The sequence below is a fragment of the Akebia trifoliata genome, chromosome 15 (assembly GCF_017979445.1).
Source record: "Akebia trifoliata isolate Shusen 1 chromosome 15, ASM1797944v1, whole genome shotgun sequence".
NCBI lineage: Eukaryota > Viridiplantae > Streptophyta > Magnoliopsida > Ranunculales > Lardizabalaceae > Akebia > Akebia trifoliata.
In genome coordinates, this window is record NC_141389.1 from 7,881,092 (window position 1) to 7,903,361 (window position 22,270).

The window sequence follows — 22,270 nt, forward strand, 5'->3', positions numbered from 1 at the left end:
CTCAATTCAGGCCTTCACCTAAGTTCGAAGGATAAATTGATTTGGAAGGAGTCGCAAATAGGCACTTTTTCTTTGGCTGTTGCATGGGATTCAGTTCGAGTCAAGGAAGCTGAGCAGCGAAAATGAAAGTGATTTGGAAGAATAACGCACCAAAAAAGATGAAATTTTTTGCTTGGAAGGTAGCTCATGGAATCTGTCATGGAGATAGCATTCGCAAAAGGAGGAATTTTTCTTTTCCCGTCACTGTGTTCTCTATGTGAGAACGCGGAAGAAGATGTTCAGCATTTGTTTTTCAAATGTCGCTTTGCTTGCTTGATTTGGAATTATTTCAAGGCTGCATTTAAGGATGGTTCAGGTCCTATGAATTCTTTCCAGGATAATTGCAGTTGGCGAGGGCCTTCTTCAACTCAATTTAGTTTTTCAATGCTGCCCCGTGGGTGATCTTATGGTCATTATGGACAGCTAGAAATCGGTACTTGTTTGAAGGGATAAAACCTTCAATCAATAGAGATATTCAGAGGATATCTTCTTGGTTGTTAGAGTTCAGCTCTGTTTGGCATTTCAGACTTAATTCTTCGGTGCTTCATAATAGAATCTTGCAGCTTATGGGTGGCTGAAATTGAATGTAGATGGTGCTTGTAATCCTAATCCTGGTCCGAGTGGAGGTGGTTTTATTCTCAGAGATTCTTTTGGGAAGTTTCTTAGTGCAGGTTGCTACCCTCTTGGTGTCAGTTCCAATAATGTGTTGAATCTTTAGCTCTTCTTCATGCATGGAAGTTCTTAAAATTATTTTAATAATGTTATGTTATTCAATGAAAGGCATTGAAGTTAATATTCAATTATAGCATCACAGTGGAGGCTTGGTAACCTCGAATTACCACAAACATTCATCTACTTCTATTACGCGGAGTTATTGATAATTACAGTTTCTCAGCATCGAACCTCAAGAAGGTGACAGACACAGAGAGTTAACAAGGGATACAGAATGCAAGAGAGAGAGAGAGAGAAAGAATGTGCGAGAGATTTGATCTAATGTAACACACACTCACAACTTAAGTTAATAACGACTGTTAAAAACTGTCACAATTAACGACGGCCTTTACCAGTCTTTTTTAGTGCAATAGCTACAGACGCAATATGATCTAGTGCTTGCCACTTCTTTAGTCCAAATAATGCCTCTCCGTACCTAAAAAGCATCTCGAGGAACCTGACATGATCAAATAACTCCCACTCTAGCATGCCTCTAACCCATTCAGTTCACATCGATTTATTCTCAACCACTTCCCAAAATTATTTGATCATGCCTGCCCGGTTCTAATTCTAATTTTATTCTTACATAAATTCTAATTTTTGTAATATATGCGTGTTTGTAATTTTTTTTTTCTTTGCATGTGCCATCACTACAAGAAAACAGGGATATAGCGACGGCCAAGACCTCGCTATATCTTTCAAAGTTTGTCGCTATTTCCGTTACCGACGGCCAAAGTGATCGCTGCTGCTCATCAGTATAACTGAAGTTGCTATATCTTTCTATGACGGCCACCATTACAATGACTGTCGTTATAGGCATTTTTGCAAGAAATTTGTTTTTGAGAAAACTTTTTTTGCAGATGGAAAATAAGGTTATAGTGACGACCATGCATAACCCTCGCTATAGGGTTTCGATTTAAAAAATAAAATATGCAAAATAATTCTCTATGAAAAAAGTAAAAGTAAAATAAATAAATAAATAAATTTCAATTTTTTCCAAAGTAAAACTTAAAAATAGAGAATCCAAAGGAGAGAGAGAGATTCCTGGATTTTCAGATCTGAGGGCAATTCTCGGCTTACCACCCTTCTTCTTCTTCCCGCCTCTGTTTTTCCCCCCAAACGTGAGACTGAAGTCATGTTTTGATTTTGAATGCTTTTGAAACAATGCCCTTGGCCTTGGTCTTCTTCCAAAGACCACTTATTTAAATACCCCTCTCACTGTTTTGGTAAATATTTGAGATACCCTTTTGTTTTCAAACTGTGGTCTCCTCCCCAAAACCATTATTTGAATAATCCCCTCTTTGTTTTCGTAAATATTTTAGATACCTGTTTGTTTTCAAATCCATAACATGCACCCCCCTAACCTTGGTCTCCACTGAAATATTTGTTTTTGAATGCATCAAATGTATCCAGTGTATCAAAATGTATCGCTATAGTTTCAGTTTCTAAAAAAGTTGAAACATTGAAATAATATTAGATTTTAGACCATGGGTGGGCCATCTCCATCCTCTTATGGATTAACAATCCTACCATGGAAGAGGCTACAACTTTATCTCTTCTTCCTCACTAAAAGCTCTCTTGTTAATCCTTGGATCTAGCTGGTTAAACCATCTAACCCACAATTTTTCCATGGAAAAAAATATCTCGGAAGGAAAATCATAAATAACCATCAAACCAAAGCATTGATTCCATGATGAATCAAGACTCAAAATTCAAAATAGAGGATAGAGAACTCAAAATCTTCATTTTCTAATCAAAAAACAAAAAAAAGGAAAATAAGTTAGGATTTTCGATTCTTTGAAGTTACTACAAATATTATCCTATGGTTTGTCTTGAAATTCATAGCATGCTTTGAATTCAAAATCTAATGAGCTATCTTATAGCTTCAACAAATATATAATTTTAAAAAGCGATGTTTCGATGTCTTCTTCATAATACGCTATAAACATTGATCTTGGAGAGTTGTATATAGATAAACACCTTCATCCTTCGTAATATGTAGAAGCTAGTCATTGAATGCCTTCCTGGAGAGAAAATTAATCCACTAAGTTCATCAAATTGAAGATTTTTGTTAACTGGTGTCTAACTAGTAAGAATTCAAATCGAATCATTCTAGAGAAGCATACATGTTTAACTTTTCTAATTCAAAGAGAAAACAAACATCTGGAACCTAACTCCATTGTTCGCACCCATGAAACACTACAAAACTAGAACCAATTCAGCCATATAAGCAATGATGTTTCTACATTCCCCATCCTCTTTCATACATCTCAGCAATGATATTTCTGTATGTGCCAAACATCCGGACAATTATAGAAAGGGACACATTCATCATGTAGAGAACAAGATCAATTATAAATCTCATACCTGAACATTGTTGTATAGCCACAGCTTATGAATCCCATAATCCACAACCCGCACCCAAGAAACACAAGGCATTTATAATTCAATTTGCAACAGAATAAGCGGATCAATGGAAAACTAGTTTAGGGAGTCTAACAAACATAAGGCATTTATAATTCAAGAATGTAGACTAGACCAAAAGCATGCCATGTTAAATGCTACTAATACATTGCACAAAATAAGCTCGACCTTTTGAAAGGGAGCATGTGTGATTTGAAGCAAAAAAATCTAACTTGTAGAAGGTGGAATTTCCAATTTCTTGTCGTTTGTGTTACAAGTTTGGGAATAAATGGAAGCAATTACACTAAATGCTTTTCACAGAGTGCTTAATTTACTAGATTATGTATTAACAAAAATCTAGAAAAGAAGATAATAACAATGGTTATTATGAAGATGACATGATGAAACCGCACTATATTTCTCCTCTTGTCATAATTTAGAACATCAAATAAAGTTCCATAATGTTTATACTAGTCAATAGACTATAATGTATAGTTCTGACAATGGTGGTTCAATGTGAGCTGATTTTGTTAGTAGTGGTGGCAAGGGGCTGCAAGTGTGAGAAAGCAGTATAGAGACAAAAAATAAACAAGGAAAGACGGTATAATATTAGTAATTTACCACAATACCAAAGTCCATGTGACTGATGTTTTCTATCACACAGGGAGCATTAACAGCATCATAGAGATGGAGAATTGAAACCAAATGATTCATCTTCATCAACATTGCAAGAGGTTGGCCTATGCCTTTGGCGACTTTGAATCCAAGTGCCCCACCTTTCGCTCAACAATTCACTCGCCTCAAAACAAAACTGCCCTCCATCTTTCATTCCATAGTCCAAACAATATATAACAAAAATCAAAATCCACGACAAAATTTCATATTGGATGTGATTCAAAAAGAACTAAGAGTCCACAATAAAAATGGCCCCTCAAGCATCTTGTAGTGTCAAGCAAGCATTAAATCAGCACGATTTTTTTAAAATTTTACATACTTCTAATTTTACAACCATTAGTAATTAAAGAAGCTTAAAACAAAAGTCTACACAGTTCTCAACATTCACTAATACTTCAAAGGAGCAACTACCAATAACTCAAAGCAGTAAGATGTGCATGACACGATATATGAAAATGCACCTTCCATGACCAAATTCTATTTTGCTGATATTCTTGTTGATACCATGACTTGAATTTTAGATCTTTCAATTGAAGTGATACCCTGACTTAAACTTCAGATCTTTCAATTAAAGTGATTTTAAGCATCTATCGACAATCAAGTTAAATTTTACCACAATTACATATTAGTTTACTATGACCACAAGTACATAATGCTGAAAAAAAAAGATACACCTTGTTTATATGAATTAGGATAGAGATACTCCCTATTTTAGACATCCTGAATTGTACATGCCTTGAAGACAGTCCTCACAAAATTTCAATCCATTATGACATACTTTATTAAAACTTGACTTGAAAAAACTGGATTGTTCGATCGAACCCAAGTATCCTAGTTCCAATCACATTTTGGTATACTCGTCTAGCTTAATCCTTGGTTTTGTAGATTTATTATGTATGAACTATATTTTCTGTAAGACTTAGATGTGCATATCTATAGTTCTTTACTGCTATGAATTTGTGTGATTTATTATCAGGTTCGCAGTCTTGAATCCATTAAAGCTTCATTTAAAGTTGAAAAAGCTAATGGAGTCTGCATAAAATCGATCACATTTAGAAATAAATTGGGCAAAAAAGGATCTTGGTAGCTCTGATCAAAATTCACCAAATTAAAAATATATATATATATCTGCTACTAGTTCTACTTTTTCTACATTCAATTCAGACAAAATCATAAACTTTCTACTTTACACATGCATTCTAGATCAAACAACACCGAATCGAATCCAATCCAATCAACCTTGGAAACAACTTTGAACTTAAATACTCTAAACTTTACAACAAATGCATCAAAATCAAACCAGAAACTTCGCTCTAAACTCAAATACATGTTTGAACACTTCAGATTTGTAAATGACCTCACAGATTCAGCCACAATGACAGAATGTTGTTCATTTAATACGTTTCAAGATCAGAAAAATTGATAACTGAGTTCGAATTCATTTGAAAAAATACAAATCATGAAGAAATCCAAGCATTGAAGCTCAATTAACTGTGACAAAGGTAGGGTTAAAATGCATAATTGCATACCTGTAAGAGAAATTTCTGCTATTTTAAGATCAAAATGGTTTATTGAATCTCTCTCTCTAACTTAGATTGTTGTCGAGAATCACAACACGTGAGTAAGAAATTGAAATCCTAACATAATTTAGGGTTTAAGACGGTGGCAATGGTGGCGAAGATTCTTAGGTTACTAATCGAGGAAACGAGAAAGAAATTGGAGATAATCCAATATAATAAATAAATAAATAAGATATAAGGATGACAGAAAAATAAAAAAAATTCTTACTTGGTTTGGAGGGTTTTTCGATGATGGTGGCATCAAGATTTCGAACGTCTAACAGAAAGAGAGAGATGATTGACAGTTGGGAGTAATATAAAAAGGGGTTAAAAGCACTATAGCGACGATCGGTAATTGTAACTGGTAATCTTCCAAAAAAAAATAAATCTGCCATTAATTTGTTTTACTAACTCTACTGCGACAGCTAGGTTGTGATCATCACTAATTTCCGTTGCTATAAATATAGTTTCTTGTAGTGCATCTAGCTATCACTATGTGAAAAAGGGGTAAATTCAACATGAAAAATAGGGCTAAATCTGACAAATCTTGTATCAGATTTACCCATTTTTTCACATAGTGAACTAGGATATAATTCCCTACAGTAACGATAGATAAATACAAAAACTTTCACCAACTTGGAGAAAAACCATAATGATCAACCCCAATCAAACATTTTAGTTCAAAAATACGTTTCGTAAATATTGCTTTTGAGAATGAAAAACCAATAAGATAACGGGTCGGCTGGTTCTGGTGAGTCATGTAGAAATACAAAAACACATGATCCTGATCATGTATAGAAGAAATCCAATGATTGGGATTTATACTTATCCCGATAACCCACATTTCAGGAACATTTATCCCGAGGATAAATCTTGACCGTTAGACTTCGTGTTTAAATGGTGGGAGTCATGTGTTTTTTCCATGAGTAATTCTTCACAAGTCTTGGAACCTAACCCGTTTTTCAAATAAAAAATAATAATATAAGGAGCACTCTTTTTAATTTCCCGTAACACCTCTCTTATATTACACAAATAGTAGAAAATGTAAAACATTTTAGTTGTTTAAGTAGAAATTGGGATGTTTAATTTGAAAATTTGAATCACGTTGTCTTTGATGGCCAGATTCCATCTACTATTGCTCATTTAACAAATTCCTCAGACCATAGCATAAACCAAAAAAGATCTCTTCAAACTTGCCATTTTTGGTGTGAAAGTTAGATTTATATGCAAAATGGTAGAATTAAATCCTAATTAGACATAAAATCTTCAATAACATATCTTATTCTTTCGCAATCTCTAGTATGATTTGGTGTACCCCTGGTACACCTTATTACAACAACCCATAACTAATACGATTGACAATTACCCTTGAGGATACATGGATGAAAGCTTAATAAGTCCATTTTTATTGGTAAAAAAGGAAAAAAAAAAAAATTGAAAATTTTACTTCTTAGGGAAGACTGCGAAGTAGCTTTGAATGCTAGTTAGGATGATGACATAAGTTGCTGCAAGGAAAGCGATAGCAGTCCAAGGACTACTGAAATGAGTGTGCACGAATTGACTAATAGAGACCCTCATTTTGCTTTTGCAGTGCAATTCAATGCCCTTTATAACTTCATAATAGGCATTAAGATCTGGCACCAATTCCTTTGACAACTGGTTGAAGAGATCAGACACTTGGTTGTCACTTCCAAGGCAGTTGTAGAGTATGCCCTTAGATCGCAGCTCCTTCACATCGTCTGCACAATCAATAAGAGAATCAAAGAAATAGATGTAGGAAGTGACTGCATATTCGAGGCGGGCATCTGGACACATCTCGTAGGCAATTAAGTTGAGAAACCTAGTTTCGGATAAGTCATCAACGACTATTGGAGGAAGTGATAGCTTTCCTTGGAACATGTGAGGTTGGAAATGAATGTCCTTTATACAACTTGTTTGGCTCCTCTTCAGTTTAATTCCCACCGCTTTAAGGTCATTGACTGAACGGAACGTTTGCAAAATGGAATGTGATGGGTCAGATTTGGATCTGTCAGTACCGATCAGTTTTATACGAAGAAGGTCAAGAAGATGAATGGGCTGTTGATCTGTATGATCCCCAATGCTAGAAGAGCAGCCTGGGGGACTAATTATCAGGTTGAGAAATTCATGGAGCATTTTTTCCCCTTCATTTCTAGTGTATTTTAACATCATCAATACCATGAGAACCGCATATGGAAGTTGGTTCTCAAGCAAGAACAAGTCTCTTATTATGGAAGTTCTGGTATAGGGTGATATGGTCGGCTCATAGTGCTTCTTATTCACGGTGCAGTCCATAAAATGCAAAATAAACATACCATCTGTGACCATCATTTTCGTGAATTCTTCATTGTCATATGTAGTAGTGGAGCCATCAGAGTAACACCCCCTGACTTGATCAAGCATCCCGGATACCGCACTGCAGATGATTTGTAGAATACTGACAGAACCTAAGAGGAATTGTTCACCATATATTTGCTTCAGTCTCTCTGTGTGCACAAACTTGCCATGGTGATAAGGGCCAATCGACACCACCTCTGGATAAAAGAATTCGCTGCGGCCATTCATATTTAGCAGCCTCCTTGGTATCAATTGAATTTGAGGCTTGTCCCTTATGTTGATTATGACCGACTGATTATCTGTACCACTTCCTCGGACAGGGTCGATGCGGGATCTACCGTGGATGTTTGATCTGTTTTGATTAGGTATGGACATGGCGGGAACAGTGTTTGAACTGGTTGAACTGCTTTCATTAGGTATGGACATGGCGGGAACACTGCTCATATTGTATAATCATTAGACACTGACATGGCATCATGTGTTTCATAATTTATATGGAAGTTGAGGTATCATGCTTTCCTAGCATACCAAGTAAAACAAATGGGTCTTTTAACAGGATTAGTTTGGCTTTATTCTTTTCTTGTTAAATAAGAGAGCTAGCTTTTCTAGCTTTTCTGGCAAGTGGTTAACGGCTTCAGAAATTTTGCTAAAAAAAAATCCGGGATTGGCTAATCACATGAGCCCAACTGTATTAAATGCTTCCCTAATTTACAAAACTACCCTTCTGGGCACTGTGACCAAAAAAATCTCTCTGCTAAGTGTATCAGAAAAATCAGTAATTTTTTATTTTTTTTTCATCTTCAACCTTTTGCATGGTGATAATGATGACAATTGTGGCGACACTGATGATGATGATGATGAAGGCATTGAAATCATTTTTCATTAATGTATAAAAGAAGATTAAGGTCAAGAGGGACCAAAACATTGTGGCCATGCGGAAGGGTGTGATTAGTTTGAAAACATAAGGGTCCATGTGTCATGTAAAGAACATGGTTTCTTCAAAATTTAGTAATTTTTAAGGAAAAATGCTAAAGTGACTTCAAATAACAATCAAAGTAATATTGAGAGTGAACTTGGTTTTGGAGAAAATCATAGATGCTATTTCAAGTCATTGCAGTAAGGATTCTTTTTTTTTAAAAATAAAAAATAAAAAATATTTTTTTCCAATTAAAACAATGTAATATTTTGAAATGAATAACATTGGAGTGACCTCAATTCACACTTTACTGTGAATACAATCACATCAATAAAGTGTTAATTGAAGTCAATCTTGAGGTCACTCCAGTACAACTCTTTATAAATCTTTTAATTTAAAAGGGTATTTTAAGTATCTCATCAAATATAATGTTGAAGAATGTATTTCTATTAATTAGGGTTGGTTTACAATAGTCCAACTAGGATCCACCCTAATGAAAGTATCTCATCCCACAGATTGTGAAATCGGTGGGACTTAGTAGTCCACTAACCCACTTTGTTATGATCCCTCTTAGTGCAGCCGATCGGATCTTGGACCTTCATTATCTCTCAGTGGAGATTATCAAAATAGAACCATAGATGCATGCTTTTCCTTTAGTTACGAGTATTGTATGTTCAAGGAAAATTGATGGTTTTGTGGGAACATCACCTCATTTCAGTACTGACAGCAGTGCCCTAGGAAGTCAGTCTAGTACAGCTCTTGATTTAAATAAAAATAATGAGATCTTATTATAGGTAAATAATCTTTTTTTTAAGGATAGGATCCCAATCAAGGATTTGTTGAGCAATGGACTTAATAAAGTAAGCGAGTTTTTGTAATAAAAGTATAGAGCTCCCTAGTAAATCTCTCTTTTTAAGTAAGCATATCATGCCTTCCTCACATACCAAGTAAAGGATGTGGGTGTCCTATGATACTTTTTTTTTCCTTTATTCTACTTAGTAAAGTGCACCTGCGATGATGCACGTGATATAACATTTATTAATTAGAGATGACAAACAAGAATATTATCATTTGATTAATAAAAGGATTATACAAAATTTTAACCACTGACATTCTAAAACATTAATACAACTTCTGATTCAATCAATAAGATTTCAACGTTATTCATGCGGTCTTGATATTTTCTATATAATTGATTAAAGATTTTATTTTAGAGATAAAGAATACCTCAATGTGTTAGTAGTGGTGGATTCTATTCTTTCATTTTTTTAGCTTTTTATTTCTCAGCAAATTTTGGACTTCCGTGCTAAATTTCTCATATATATTTTGTTTCGCATGCATCATAAGATCGGCAATCAATTTTGAGAAATAAACTTTAAAGGCCTCACAAAAATATTAATTTGCATGATGCCTCTCATGGAATTTTAACTTATCCAATTAAACAATGAATAAATTTTGGAACTAATAATATATATATATATATATATATATTATTATTTAAACATATCCAGGTAAATATTAAAATACCTATGTTTTCAAATTTCAAACTGATGAGAACCCCTTCTATTTCAAAAATTAAACATGAACAACAATTAAACAATGAATAAATTTTGGATCCAGTCATGTTTCCTCTTTTTTTTTTCTTTCTGATTTAGACATATCCTGGTAAATATTAAAATACCTATGTTTTCAAATTTCAAACTGATGAGAGCCCCTTCAACTTCAAAATTTAAACATGAATAACAACATATGCCATATTCATCAGCAAATAATAAAAGGAACAAATTGGAGGTAGAGGTGGTAGGGTTATCTCTTCAGTTTGAAAGCACAAAGATAGTATCCCAAATATTCACCAAAAGGAGGAGGGGCATGTTTAAATCTCCCATTTTCATAGCACTCTTAATTACAAATTTAATTTGAAACCAACCGATAAGACTCACCCGTGAAACTCATTTTGTTGTGTAGGTAGATCTCTACACGAAAAAATGGATATTAGGAACGGTTTTGAACTTTCAGCATTGGGGAACGGCGGAAAACCGTTTCCAATGTGAAACTATAAAAGACAAACGGTCTTTCCGTGGTGCACCACCGAAGAATAAAACATTATTCTGAGCTGCTATTATCACCCCCAACTTTTACTTATTGCCCCGAATTTCTCAAATTATATAACACAACCCAATTAAAGAATAAAACACACACCATTCAAACATTAAAAATGTTTAACTCAAATTATTCTAACCATTACCAAACATTATAACGCTCATTCAAACAATTTAAATAGTAGTTTACAATTATAATTAGGCTCATATAAAATATTAAACCCAAAAATAGTAAAATAATTTAAAAAATTCACCTGTTGTGGGAAATCATTAAAAAAAATATCTAAAATTATATCCCTATCTCTCTATATTTAGGATCTTCCTCCATGCTTACACTCAACTAGAGACACTTGTTTCAATTTGAAACAACATTTTCAAGTTGAAATCCGCATGCCACACAAAGAACTATGGTCCACTAAGTTGGCAAACATGGCGCACAAAGAGGTTGGAACTCGTTGACCACCAAATGTTTTCGGACCTGCCACCTATACCATCGTCTTAGGAGGATAACCCATTACATGAAATGAAATCCCACCTACAAAAGTTCCGACAAGAATAACTGAGAGCCAGGATAGTTTTAGAAGTAAATATATGGAAAGAAAAAGTGGTATCAACAGTAGTCATTTACGAAGAAGATGAACAAACATTCCTAATGTTCTTGCAATAAGAGATATCTACAGTAGCAAATGGACAAATAACTTGATAATGCATAGAAGATAATAATTCCTTAAAGGGAAAGACTGAAAATATTCATCCATCAAATTCTAATCCATAGCTAATATTTAAAACCATAACAAATCAAACAAGTACGTCGAATCTTGATTTTTTTTTTAACATAGTAATGAATGTAAAAATAAGGGTAGATATACCTAGGGTGTGGAGAACCCTTGATTGGCTTCTACCCATACTTTCTCCATAAATATTGATATCTGAAATCTTGTCACTAATTGCAGGCACTTTGGTGGTTCTCTTCACCCTCCTATAAAACAGAACATTGTTAGTGAGTGATTAAAAAAACCCTTTCACACTCTCATCACCCCCTTTAACATAAAAGGGACTATCTAGTATCATATTTAATTCACACCTTATTATTCATATAACATGTAATGAGCTACATTGAATAAAAGACTAACTATGGAAAAGCTTTCTAGGTGCCATTATTCAAGACTGGCCTTGGAGAAAACCTTAAACAACACTGTATGTTAATTCTAAGGAAAAAAATAATATGCATTGGTAGAAGCAGTAAAGTAGGGAGTATATACCATCTGAGATGACTATTACACCTCATAAGCTAAGGATGTTCTATGGGTTTAAGCATTCTAAAGTATATATTGGGACCCACAACAAAGGGAAGAATACCAACATAAATAATAATGAAAGTGCAATTATGACGATTCAGTACTTGAAAAGTTGAAACATATTCAACATTGTCATTTAATTGGGAATACTAAGGAAATAATAAAGATTAAAGAAGCAAAGCAAAAATAGAAAAAAAAATAAAAAGAAAAAGAAAAATAATAATATATTACAAAGAAGGCATGTGTCATCAGAGACATCTTGTAATTCATAATGGGGAGAATGGGTTTTGGCAAGACATGGATCATACGGTGTAGACACCCCATTTTTGCATCCGCCTGATTAATCAACTCATCAACACTATTGCAACAGTTCCCAAAGATAGATGATTATTCCAATGCTCTATTTTGTTACTAGATATATATTAGAAATTCAGATGAGGTATCTCAAACTAAAAAAATCTTAGAAACCACGCTACGCTAGGAAAATATAACTTCAAAAATATAGAAATTATCATCTTATAGATAAAAAGAAGCTTCACGGTAAAAATCACTAAAAAATGACTAAATTATCAAAATACCCCTAACCTTAAAACAACACTAGAGCTTACATTACACTTATAAAAATCCTTTCAAACACATAAAATAACAAATCAAAATCAAATAAATCATTTCACCAATTTTCACAAAATTTGACAAAATTATGAAAATGCCCCTCATAAAGTTCATGACCATTTAGGACAAAATTTTTTATAAATGACACAAACCAATATTCCCATTGAATTCCTTATGAAAAATCGATTCTAAAATATTTTGGAACATTGAAAACCGACTTAAAACACAAAAGTTCTCTTTAAGGGCAAAACAGTAATTTTCCAATTAAAATTTTTTTAAATTCTAAAATTAATAAATAAAATATTAAATAATATAAAGTGAAATATTAATAAAATTAATTTAAAATTTTGAACAAAAAAAATCGATCAATTTGGCTCTCAGGCAAAATTGTTGATGGTTGCATAGATATTTAGTAAAGGACCCTTCCATCTGGGGACCCAAAAAATTAAAGATATAATAAAGGGGGTTTCTCCAAAATCTTAAAGTCAATCCAGTAAGACTAAAGTCAATCTTAAAGTCAATCTAGTAAGACTAAAGTCAAGAAATTAAAGTCAATCAAATAAGACTAAAGTCAAGATATTAAAGTCAATTAAGTAAGATTCAAGTCAAAAAATTAAAGTCAATCAAGTAAGACTAAAGTCAAAATCTTAAAGTCAATCAAGTAAGACTAAAAGTCAAAATCTTAATAGAATTCTAATTAAATAATAACTCTATTTAAAACAATCCTAATTAAATAATAACTCTATTTAAAATAATTATAATTAAAATATAATTACCTAAAATAATTATAATTAAATAATAACTCTTTCTAAAAGAATTATAATTAAACACTAATTCTATCTAAATAAGTACTTAAAAAAATCTATAAATAGGGGTCCCTATAACTTATTTTCGTATGAAAAAATAAATCCTAAGAAAAGTAGATCAAAAAGCTTCCCTAACCTCCCAAAAACCTTAATTTTGAAGTCCCAACTCTTTACCTAACATCCATATCATAAGTTTAACTCAAAAAAACCTAGAAACCCTTCCAAAATATCTCAGAAATCAATAAAAAAATTAGAAAAATTCAGAAGGAGATAATTTATTTTGGAGATCCAAAACGAATTCGGTGACAGAACGAAGCGAGGAGTGCTGTACGAAGAACTATTCTACCAGATCTGAGGAAACAAGACCGTTGTATTCGTAAAGGTAAAGATTAAATTTTTTTTTTATTGATTAGGTCTTTTTAGCAATATAGTTCTATTTGGGAATTAGTAAAGACCGGCGATTGCCGGGTGAGGTTAGTGCCTAACACCTTCCAACTCCGTAACGTGAACTCCGGACATAGTTTCTTATTTTTCGTAGATTAGTTTGTTTTTTGCCTTTTAGAGTCAATGTTCGGTTCCTAGACCGTAATAACTAAGTGACGACTCCCAAACCTCAAAAATCAAAAGCAGATCTGCGCACCCCGCGGATCGAGGGCATTTTCATACGGTGTGTGCACTTAGCATCCTTTTTTGAGTTAGATGCCTTGTAGAGGTTTTATATAGTTCAATTATACGGGGAACATGAAAACTATGTCCGAATAACGCACTTTGTGTAGGATATTATTGTTTATTTTAAATATCGAGTCTATTTATCAATTTGATTCTTGTTAGAATTCGAATGGTCTAGAGGGAAAAAAACTTACAGGTTATAAGGATTATATACCTGCTTAGAGCGCAACTAGGACATGTCATCAATTGTGACAAGAATGGCATGAAGAAATGAACTATTAAGATAATCTACTAGTTTTTGCTCTCACACTGTAAGATACCTGCTTAGAGTGCAACTAGGACAAGTTATCAATCGTAATAAGAATGGCATGAAGAAATGAACTATTCAAATTAGAACGAACAAAAACGCACGCAGCCTGAAAATTCCCAAATCAATACAATACAATAACAAAAGACCAAGAGTTCAATTTCGTACTTCTAGATAAACAAATAGGCTAAAACAAAAACAAAAACAAAAACAAAAAAAAGAACAAAACAAAACAAAAATAGAAAAGAAACACAAAAGCAACATCATGACTTTCATGATCATCAAACAACAAAGAAATAAAATAATATATTAAAACTGAAGCACCTAACATGGTTTTGCACTCAATCATTGAGAAAACCAATACTAGATGGAATTATCATATTTCAAAGCTGAATTTGATGTTGATTTCAATTAGTTATATTTTATTCTGATTTTGATAGGCATTCTTGGATCTTGGTAAATAACATATATTGCTGCACAGCTCACGTTCAACGTATCTTAGTTAAATGAACTCTCATTTATGAGTGTCAAAGCCTAGACTTTACAGTGCCGTGAACAAGCCAATGTAAAATATAAGTCATATTATCCTAAATTGTGTCATGTTCATATGAACACTCTACTTAAAAAACCAAGTATGTCTGATGGATTACTACAAGGTATAAAAGAATCATATATGAGACATTTAATGGGGAACTTTGTGCCATTTTGTTTCTCAATGAGCTTTGTCAAATCAACCACAATTAATAAATAATTTTTTATCATCATATCAACTTCATAATGACTTCCCAATACAAATGCTATTCAACAAAAGAAAGTTTCTTTCGTACAGTTAGTTTATAAATTTCCCAATAAACTAACGACATATTGGATCAAAGATCGTTATAATGATTTTACTTGATCATAATTCAAGGTCAGTGCACTATGAAGTATGGAAGTAACAAAGTTAAAATAAAACTTTAAATCTAATGAAGTACTACCCATGACAACTTGCCATGTGTAGGCATGTAGAAAGGAAAAAAGAAAACTATAAAGAAAATCCTAAGAAGGATTATAACCCTAAGGGGGACAACCATATAAACCAATATGGTAAGAGCCTTTCAATGGAGCGGAGTAACTTATTTGAGTGTTAGTAAGTAAGATATGAATGAAATCATTCATCTTACTATTTGAAAGGGGTTGCACATGAGGTAACATCATGAACTGTGTTTCATGGTGATATAATTGATTTTGAACAATGAGATTGTATACCTCATAATCCAAATGGGAGGGTTCTCGGAAATCATTGCTAAGCCAAGGGAAGATTGACCACCCACCATTGGTGAAGCATTGGAGATTGTACATCTACCTCATAATACAATTGTTTACTAACTTTGCGAATGTCAAATGGGTCCTCAACCTTGCAAATCTGCATGAGTTAATGTTTGGAATGTATCAAATGCCTTAACTAACAATGCTGCATGGAAACTAGTCACAAAAATTCAAAAATAATGATATATCTGGATATAACAAAAAGTAAAGCTAACTTAAAAATATTATTTTTCTGTCTTTGTGGCATTGCTTGCTAGCATACTTAACCAATCCATGGAAAGGACAGAAGAAATAAGAATGTATGATATGTATCTTAGCTAGGAACTAGTATAAAATGTTTTATTAGAAAATCAAGGCACACACGTTCAATGATAGCACAAAGAAGAAGACTTCAGCAGTAGGTGACAAAGGACTAAGAAAACAAAATACTTAAAGTTTCTACTGAACAATAAAAGAATGGGCTGTAAATAGGGCCAAGAAAACAATTCATTAATTGCTTGGTGTTTTGCTTAAAGAAAACAAAGAAAGATATTAGGGAAAAAGTTATGGAATCATTTTGAACTGTAAAAGAATAATAGTACAAACTAAATAGGCTGCAAAATGTTTAAGAATAAATAAATAGATCTTTGCCATTAGGGTGCCTCTTATGTTTTAGGGTTGATTTCCTAATGAAAGATTATGAGGTGCCTCCAATTGGTTGCCGAAACTTATGCTCACTTCGTGATTATTTTAAGACACTAATGAGGCAAGTCTGTAGGAGTTCTGGTTTGGATTGAATATCCAAAATAGAACTGACCAATTGCCATTCCAATTACAGCAATACAAATTTTACGTTTCAGGTCCATAATCGAGCGTTGTACACTTGTCCCTATAGACTATGCAAAATTACTATTATCTTAATAAAATATATATACTCTAGTAATATCAAAAATGAGAGGAACCCAAACAATTTCTTGATCTTACCGAATATATGTAGTTGTGTCCAATCTTAGACACATGACCAAGAAAATGACCTAACAATTCCTTGATCTCCCCAACCATGTTGGTAGCACTTTGAAGGAGAGTGAGGGCATGTGTAAGGCATCAACAAACTTGACTCAAAAGTAAAGCTTAAGAATATAAATGTATTTTAAGGAAGTAATAACTGACATTTTGCAGATATAAAACATAAATGCCAAATATTCATCTAAAAGTGAATCCTCAACACGTTCATTCTCTGAGTAGGAGAAAACATCTGAGCTGTCACAATAGCTTTTCATGATTAATTCCAATTCATGTAAAACTGGTTGGGAAGAAAAGATACAAAATTAAGAATATAAAACATAGAATGCTTTCTTATAGGATCCTCATGATTGGGATCAAGAGTAGACCTCTTACCTTTCCTCTATCTCTACCCATGACAAATCTAACGAGTTGATAAATGTATTTTTTTTTAGCTTAGTTCGTGGTCATTTTTTCTTCAATTATTTCACAAAATTTGCTTTTGCAACTATTTTTCCTGATAAAATGGTTGAAGCTCTGTTCAGTTAGAGAGGCTTAGAGTACATTGAAACAAAAACCAAATCCAAGTTCTAGATCGAAGCTTACCTCTATGTTTAGAGAGAATCTGTAGGAGATCCGAGATGATTTAATCAGAACTAAACCCTTAAATAAATCAACAAAAAAATTTCTTAAAATATCAAACAAGAGATTAAACCCTACATTGATCAGAATTCCATCTAAGAAATCCAAAATCACTAAAATTCAGATCTAGGGATCGAAGACGTACAAAATGCAAGGATTTGAAACAAAAAACTACGGATTTCTACCTCAATCCACAAATCGGCGTAGCAATACTAGCAAAACTCAACCAATTAACTCCAAACGCAACGTTCTCAGCCAAAAATTAACAAATCAAATTAGATCTAACTAAGAATCATATAATAAGATTCCAAAATCATAAAAAATAATAAATCGAAGAGAAAATTGAAAGAAAGCAATATCTCACATGGGAGACGAAGGGATTTCGACAATCCCAGCCTTAGGTTTCGTAGATCTTAGAAAAATAATCTATCGACATTGAGGAACGAAATGGATTTTCTCTCTAAAATTGATAAATCTTCGTCAATCCTAAGTTCATCGAGAAACAACTGGATTTTCACAGATTTTCGCGCAACTTTCCCTTTCTTTCGAATTTGACTATTTCCGTCTTCGTTCTTGTAAGAACGAGAGAATGACCTTCCTCAATTTGGTTAAGATTAAAACCATTGGATTATGATTTAGAAACAATTTCTAATCTAAAAAATGGTTTTAAACCGTTTTTTATTACAAACGGCCAAAGTCTATTTTACCCTCTTGTTCCAAAATAGACATTTTCTTGTAGTGTAAGGCCACTATAATCATCTGGATCTATAAGAAACGAACACTAGTAAATGGTTTGACGGTGAGGTGGGAGTGGGGGGAGGGGTTAACATAAATAAAAGGGAAAGCACAATGGGGCCATTTAATGACATGGGTGACGAGTTTTGAATAGAATGAGTAGTTGTTAATATTATATTTTTTTTAAATGTCTTAAAATATTAAAACTATATTTATAAATATTTTAACATAACTCTTTCAAGATGGCTCGACTCGTAATTGAATTGGGTTTTTTGAACCCACAACTTCAAAGTTGCTTTGCAACGTGTCAAACCATCTAAGACATGAGTCTAAGTCCTAAAATATGTAATCAAACTTCTAAAAATCAAAATTTCCAAGGAAATTCATTTTCTTCCCATTTCCCTGCGCAATCAAACCGACCCTCCACTTAACCTGACTATTTTAGAAAGAAATTAATAAAGAGGGGAACAAAAATAGAAACCAAAAAATACAAAATGCATCAAAGTATTTTAATCATATTTCATTTCTCAATTTAAAAATATAAAATATAATATAAAAAATTGAGCACCCTCAACCCACCTCATCTCCTTGTGAAGGAAAAATGAGCAAATGAACCCTCTTTTCACAATCCCACAATGTTTACTCAGAAAATGAAGCTCTCGATGCATCTCTTCATTCTCCTAAAATCAATTAAAATTTAAAAACAAATAGTTGCTGATATTGTTGTTGATACCATGGTCTAAACTTCATAGCTTTTGGTTGCAGTGATGAAGTTGGTTCCAGTAAAGCAACCAAGTGATGGTAAATTAAATCAAATAGATATAACATGATTTCTAAACATCGGCTCAACCCTGATTGTACTAGGATCAATCAATTCGAAACCAATTGATAATTTTGAAAAAGTCAACAGATTTGGTTCTTTTTTTTTTTTTTTTGGGGTGGGGGGAGTGAACTTAAATGGAAATGAACCGAAACTAAATGAAAATGGAGGAGCAATTTTGGAGCGACAAAGGCATACCAATCAAAATAAAAGGAAAATTTAATAAGACGAAAGACCAATTATATTTTGTAAAGCTGAATCTTAGATAATAATAAGAAAAACATCAAGTTAATAAATTAAGTGTAACAAAGGTGAGAATGTGGAGATGGATGAGTGGAAAGAGTAAAAAATAAAATTATAATGACCACACTAGGAATAATGTAGGAGCAACTCCAATAGGTGATAAACTATAAGAATCTTGCTATCTTTATCAGTACATCGAAACTTAACAACCAATGCACATTTCAGATAGTAAAAGCAAAAACATCTGTTCAAATTTTTGGTTTTGGTGGAAAAATATAAGTGAACATTTGGGGGAATGGTACCCAAACATATATTGAGTTACAAGCTTAAGAAACAAGCATTGGATAGAGAAAAGAGGGAGAAGAGATGTAATGATTTATACTACAAGAATTACATATGTAGAGCACTATTATTCTTACGGATACAAACAGGACAGCTTCATACATCGCCACTAACTTTTAAAGAAAAAGCACTATTGTTTTTTAGGGAAGACTGCATAGAAGGTTTGAATGCAAGTTAGGATGATAACAAAACTTGCAGCGAAGAAAGCAAAAGCGGTCCATGGGTTACTAAAATGAATGTGCAAGAATTCAACCACAGAGATCCTTGTCTCGCTTTTGTAATGCTTTTCAATGCCCTTTTTAACTTTGGAATAGGCACGAGGATCTGGCACCAATTCGTTTGCCAACTCATTGAAGAGGTCAGCAACTTGTTGGTCACTGCCAAGGAAATTGAGGAGTATGCTCTTGGAACGTAACTCCTTCACGTCTTCAGCATGATCGATGAGAGAATCGAGGAAACATATATAGGATGTGACTTTATAATCATGGGAAGCGTCCGGACACATCTCAAAGGCGATCAAGTTGAGAAACTTCTCTTTGGTTGAGTCATCGATGGCAATCGGAGGAAGTGAGAGCTCTCCATAGACCTTGTAGGAATGAAAACGAATGTCCTTCAAGCAACTTGTACGGCTCCTCTTAAAGTTAATACCCACTGTTTTAAGTTCTTTGATTGATCGAAATGATTGCCAATCGCCATAACTCGAATCAGATGAATCAGACTGGGGACAATCACCTAACAATTTTGTTCGAAGAAGGTCGAGGAGATGAAGAGGTTGTTGTTCTTGATCTCCACTCGAAGTTGTAAGCGACACCTTAGAATGACTCCCAGGAGGATTCACTTGATGATTGATAAATTTGTTAACCATTTCTTTACCTTCACTTTTGGGGAATCTAACGCTCATCAGCACCTCAAGAACCAAAAATGGGAGTTGGTTCTCTAGCAAGAACAAGTCTCTCAGTAAGAAGGCCGTAATATAGCAACACGTTGTCAATTCACTGTGCTTGTTATACGTGTTGCATTCAATGAAATGAAGAACAAAGCAACCATCCAAGAACATTAAGCGTGTAAATGCTTCATCATCGTACATTGTTGTGGAGCCTTCGGCGTAGTACTCCCTGGCTTTAGCAAGCACCTCTACAACTTTGTTGTAGAAGACCTCAATCCTTATGTCACAACCCGAGACGAATCTCCGTGCAGCTGCATTTTTGAGCTTCTCTATCATCTCGAATTTAGGGTTGCCATGGTGATAAGGACCAATAGATGCCACTGCAGGAAGAAAGCATTTCTTGTGTGCTTCCATCTCGCGTAACCTCCGTGGTATCTTTTGAATTCGTGGCCTGATACCCGTATTTTGATCACCGGTTTCCATCATTATGTCGATCAACCAATCGTCCCTACTTCTTGGATGGTGGCTACCTTCTGTGGTCATACTAGTATGTCTCCCAGGTTCATCGGCTATTGATATAGGCCTAGCACGGCTTCTGTTCATTTCTCCGACTGCTTCAGTAATCGATGTCCTCTCGGACATTTCCATTGTTGAAACCAAATGAATTGTATTGGTTCGTTCCATTGGAATACAACTCAAAGTGTGTGATTATCAGTTATGGAGATTGCACAATGTACTTGAATTTATATAGCTGTGAGCTAACTACCATGTATAGATAGTATTGCTGGAAGTTCTAAGAATCATGGTTTCCTCACATACAAAGTAAAGGATAAAAGGAGAAAAAATATGGATTATTTGTAAATGATTGGTGTGAACTGAAGTACCAAGTTGGAGTACTATTGCTAGGAAGTCTTAAGTATCATGCTTTACTCACTTACCAAGTAATGGAAATTAGTATTTTATGATTTTCTTTCTTTTCTAATGCAGATCTTTGCAGTAGGTACAAGTGATTTAGAATTTATATATAGGGTCAGGTTCAAGGGCCATATGAGAAAACATATGTAAAAACTTTCGTTTTTAATAAAATTTTAAAATATGGGTTAGAATTTTGGATTGAGCTGATTTTTCGTGAGGATGATCTCTATGATGGGAAGATCATCCAAAAAAAAAAATCAGCCCAATCAGAAACTTCTAACCCCATTAAAAGTGATTTAGAATGTGGACCGTCGATTTTTTACCAATTTTTATCACTAATTTGTAAATCACTTTTGAAGGATTTAGAAGTTTCTGATTGAGCTGATTTTTTGTGTGGATGATCTTTTCATCATAGTGACCATCCTTGCAAAAAATCAGCTCAATCCAAAACCTCTAACTCTTATTTTGAAAAACGAAAGTTTTTTCATATGTTTTCTCATATGGCCCTTGAACCGCCCCCATATATATATATATATATATATATATATATATAGGGAAATGTTCGGCACCAAACATTTTTGTCCTACATGGGTTAGAAGTTTTGGAATTGGCTGATTTTTGGTGAGGATGATCTCTACGGTGAGGAGATCATCATCACTAAAAATCAGCCCATTTCAACTTGTAAATATGGGGCTAGAACTTTTGGAATGGGCTGATTTTTGGTGAGGATGATCTCGTCACCATAGAGATCATCCTCACCAAAAATCAGCCCATTCCAAAACTTCTAACCCATGTAGGACAAAAATGGTTGGGCAAAATGTTTGGTGCTGAACGGGACCCACGTATATATATATATATATATATTATATATATATATATATATATATATATATATATATATATATATATAGAGAGAGAGAGAGAGAGAGAGAGAGAGAGAGAGAGCTTC

General features: G+C 33.7%; 2 protein-coding genes and 1 long non-coding RNA gene across 3 annotated transcripts; all 3 read right to left on the reverse strand.

The window, feature by feature from the left end:
• Positions 1–6,830: 6,830 nt before the first annotated feature.
• On the reverse strand, positions 6,831–8,186 carry LOC147384185 (UPF0481 protein At3g47200-like). The gene has a single exon (XM_086424875.1). It carries the CDS (start codon positions 8,184–8,186, stop codon positions 6,831–6,833), a length of 1,356 nt encoding a protein of 451 aa, XP_086281001.1.
• A 2,373-nt stretch (positions 8,187–10,559) lies between these two features.
• On the reverse strand, positions 10,560–17,984 carry LOC147384186 (uncharacterized). Its single transcript, XR_015172431.1, has 3 exons — positions 15,698–17,984; positions 11,627–11,736; positions 10,560–11,292 (listed from the first exon to the last, which is right to left on the reverse strand). It is a non-coding gene; the product is annotated as an uncharacterized LOC147384186 (long non-coding RNA).
• A 1,666-nt stretch (positions 17,985–19,650) lies between these two features.
• LOC147384187 (UPF0481 protein At3g47200-like) lies at positions 19,651–21,054 on the reverse strand. Its single transcript, XM_086424876.1, has one exon. It carries the CDS (start codon positions 21,052–21,054, stop codon positions 19,651–19,653), a length of 1,404 nt encoding a protein of 467 aa, XP_086281002.1.
• Between the last annotated feature and the right edge of the window lie 1,216 nt (positions 21,055–22,270).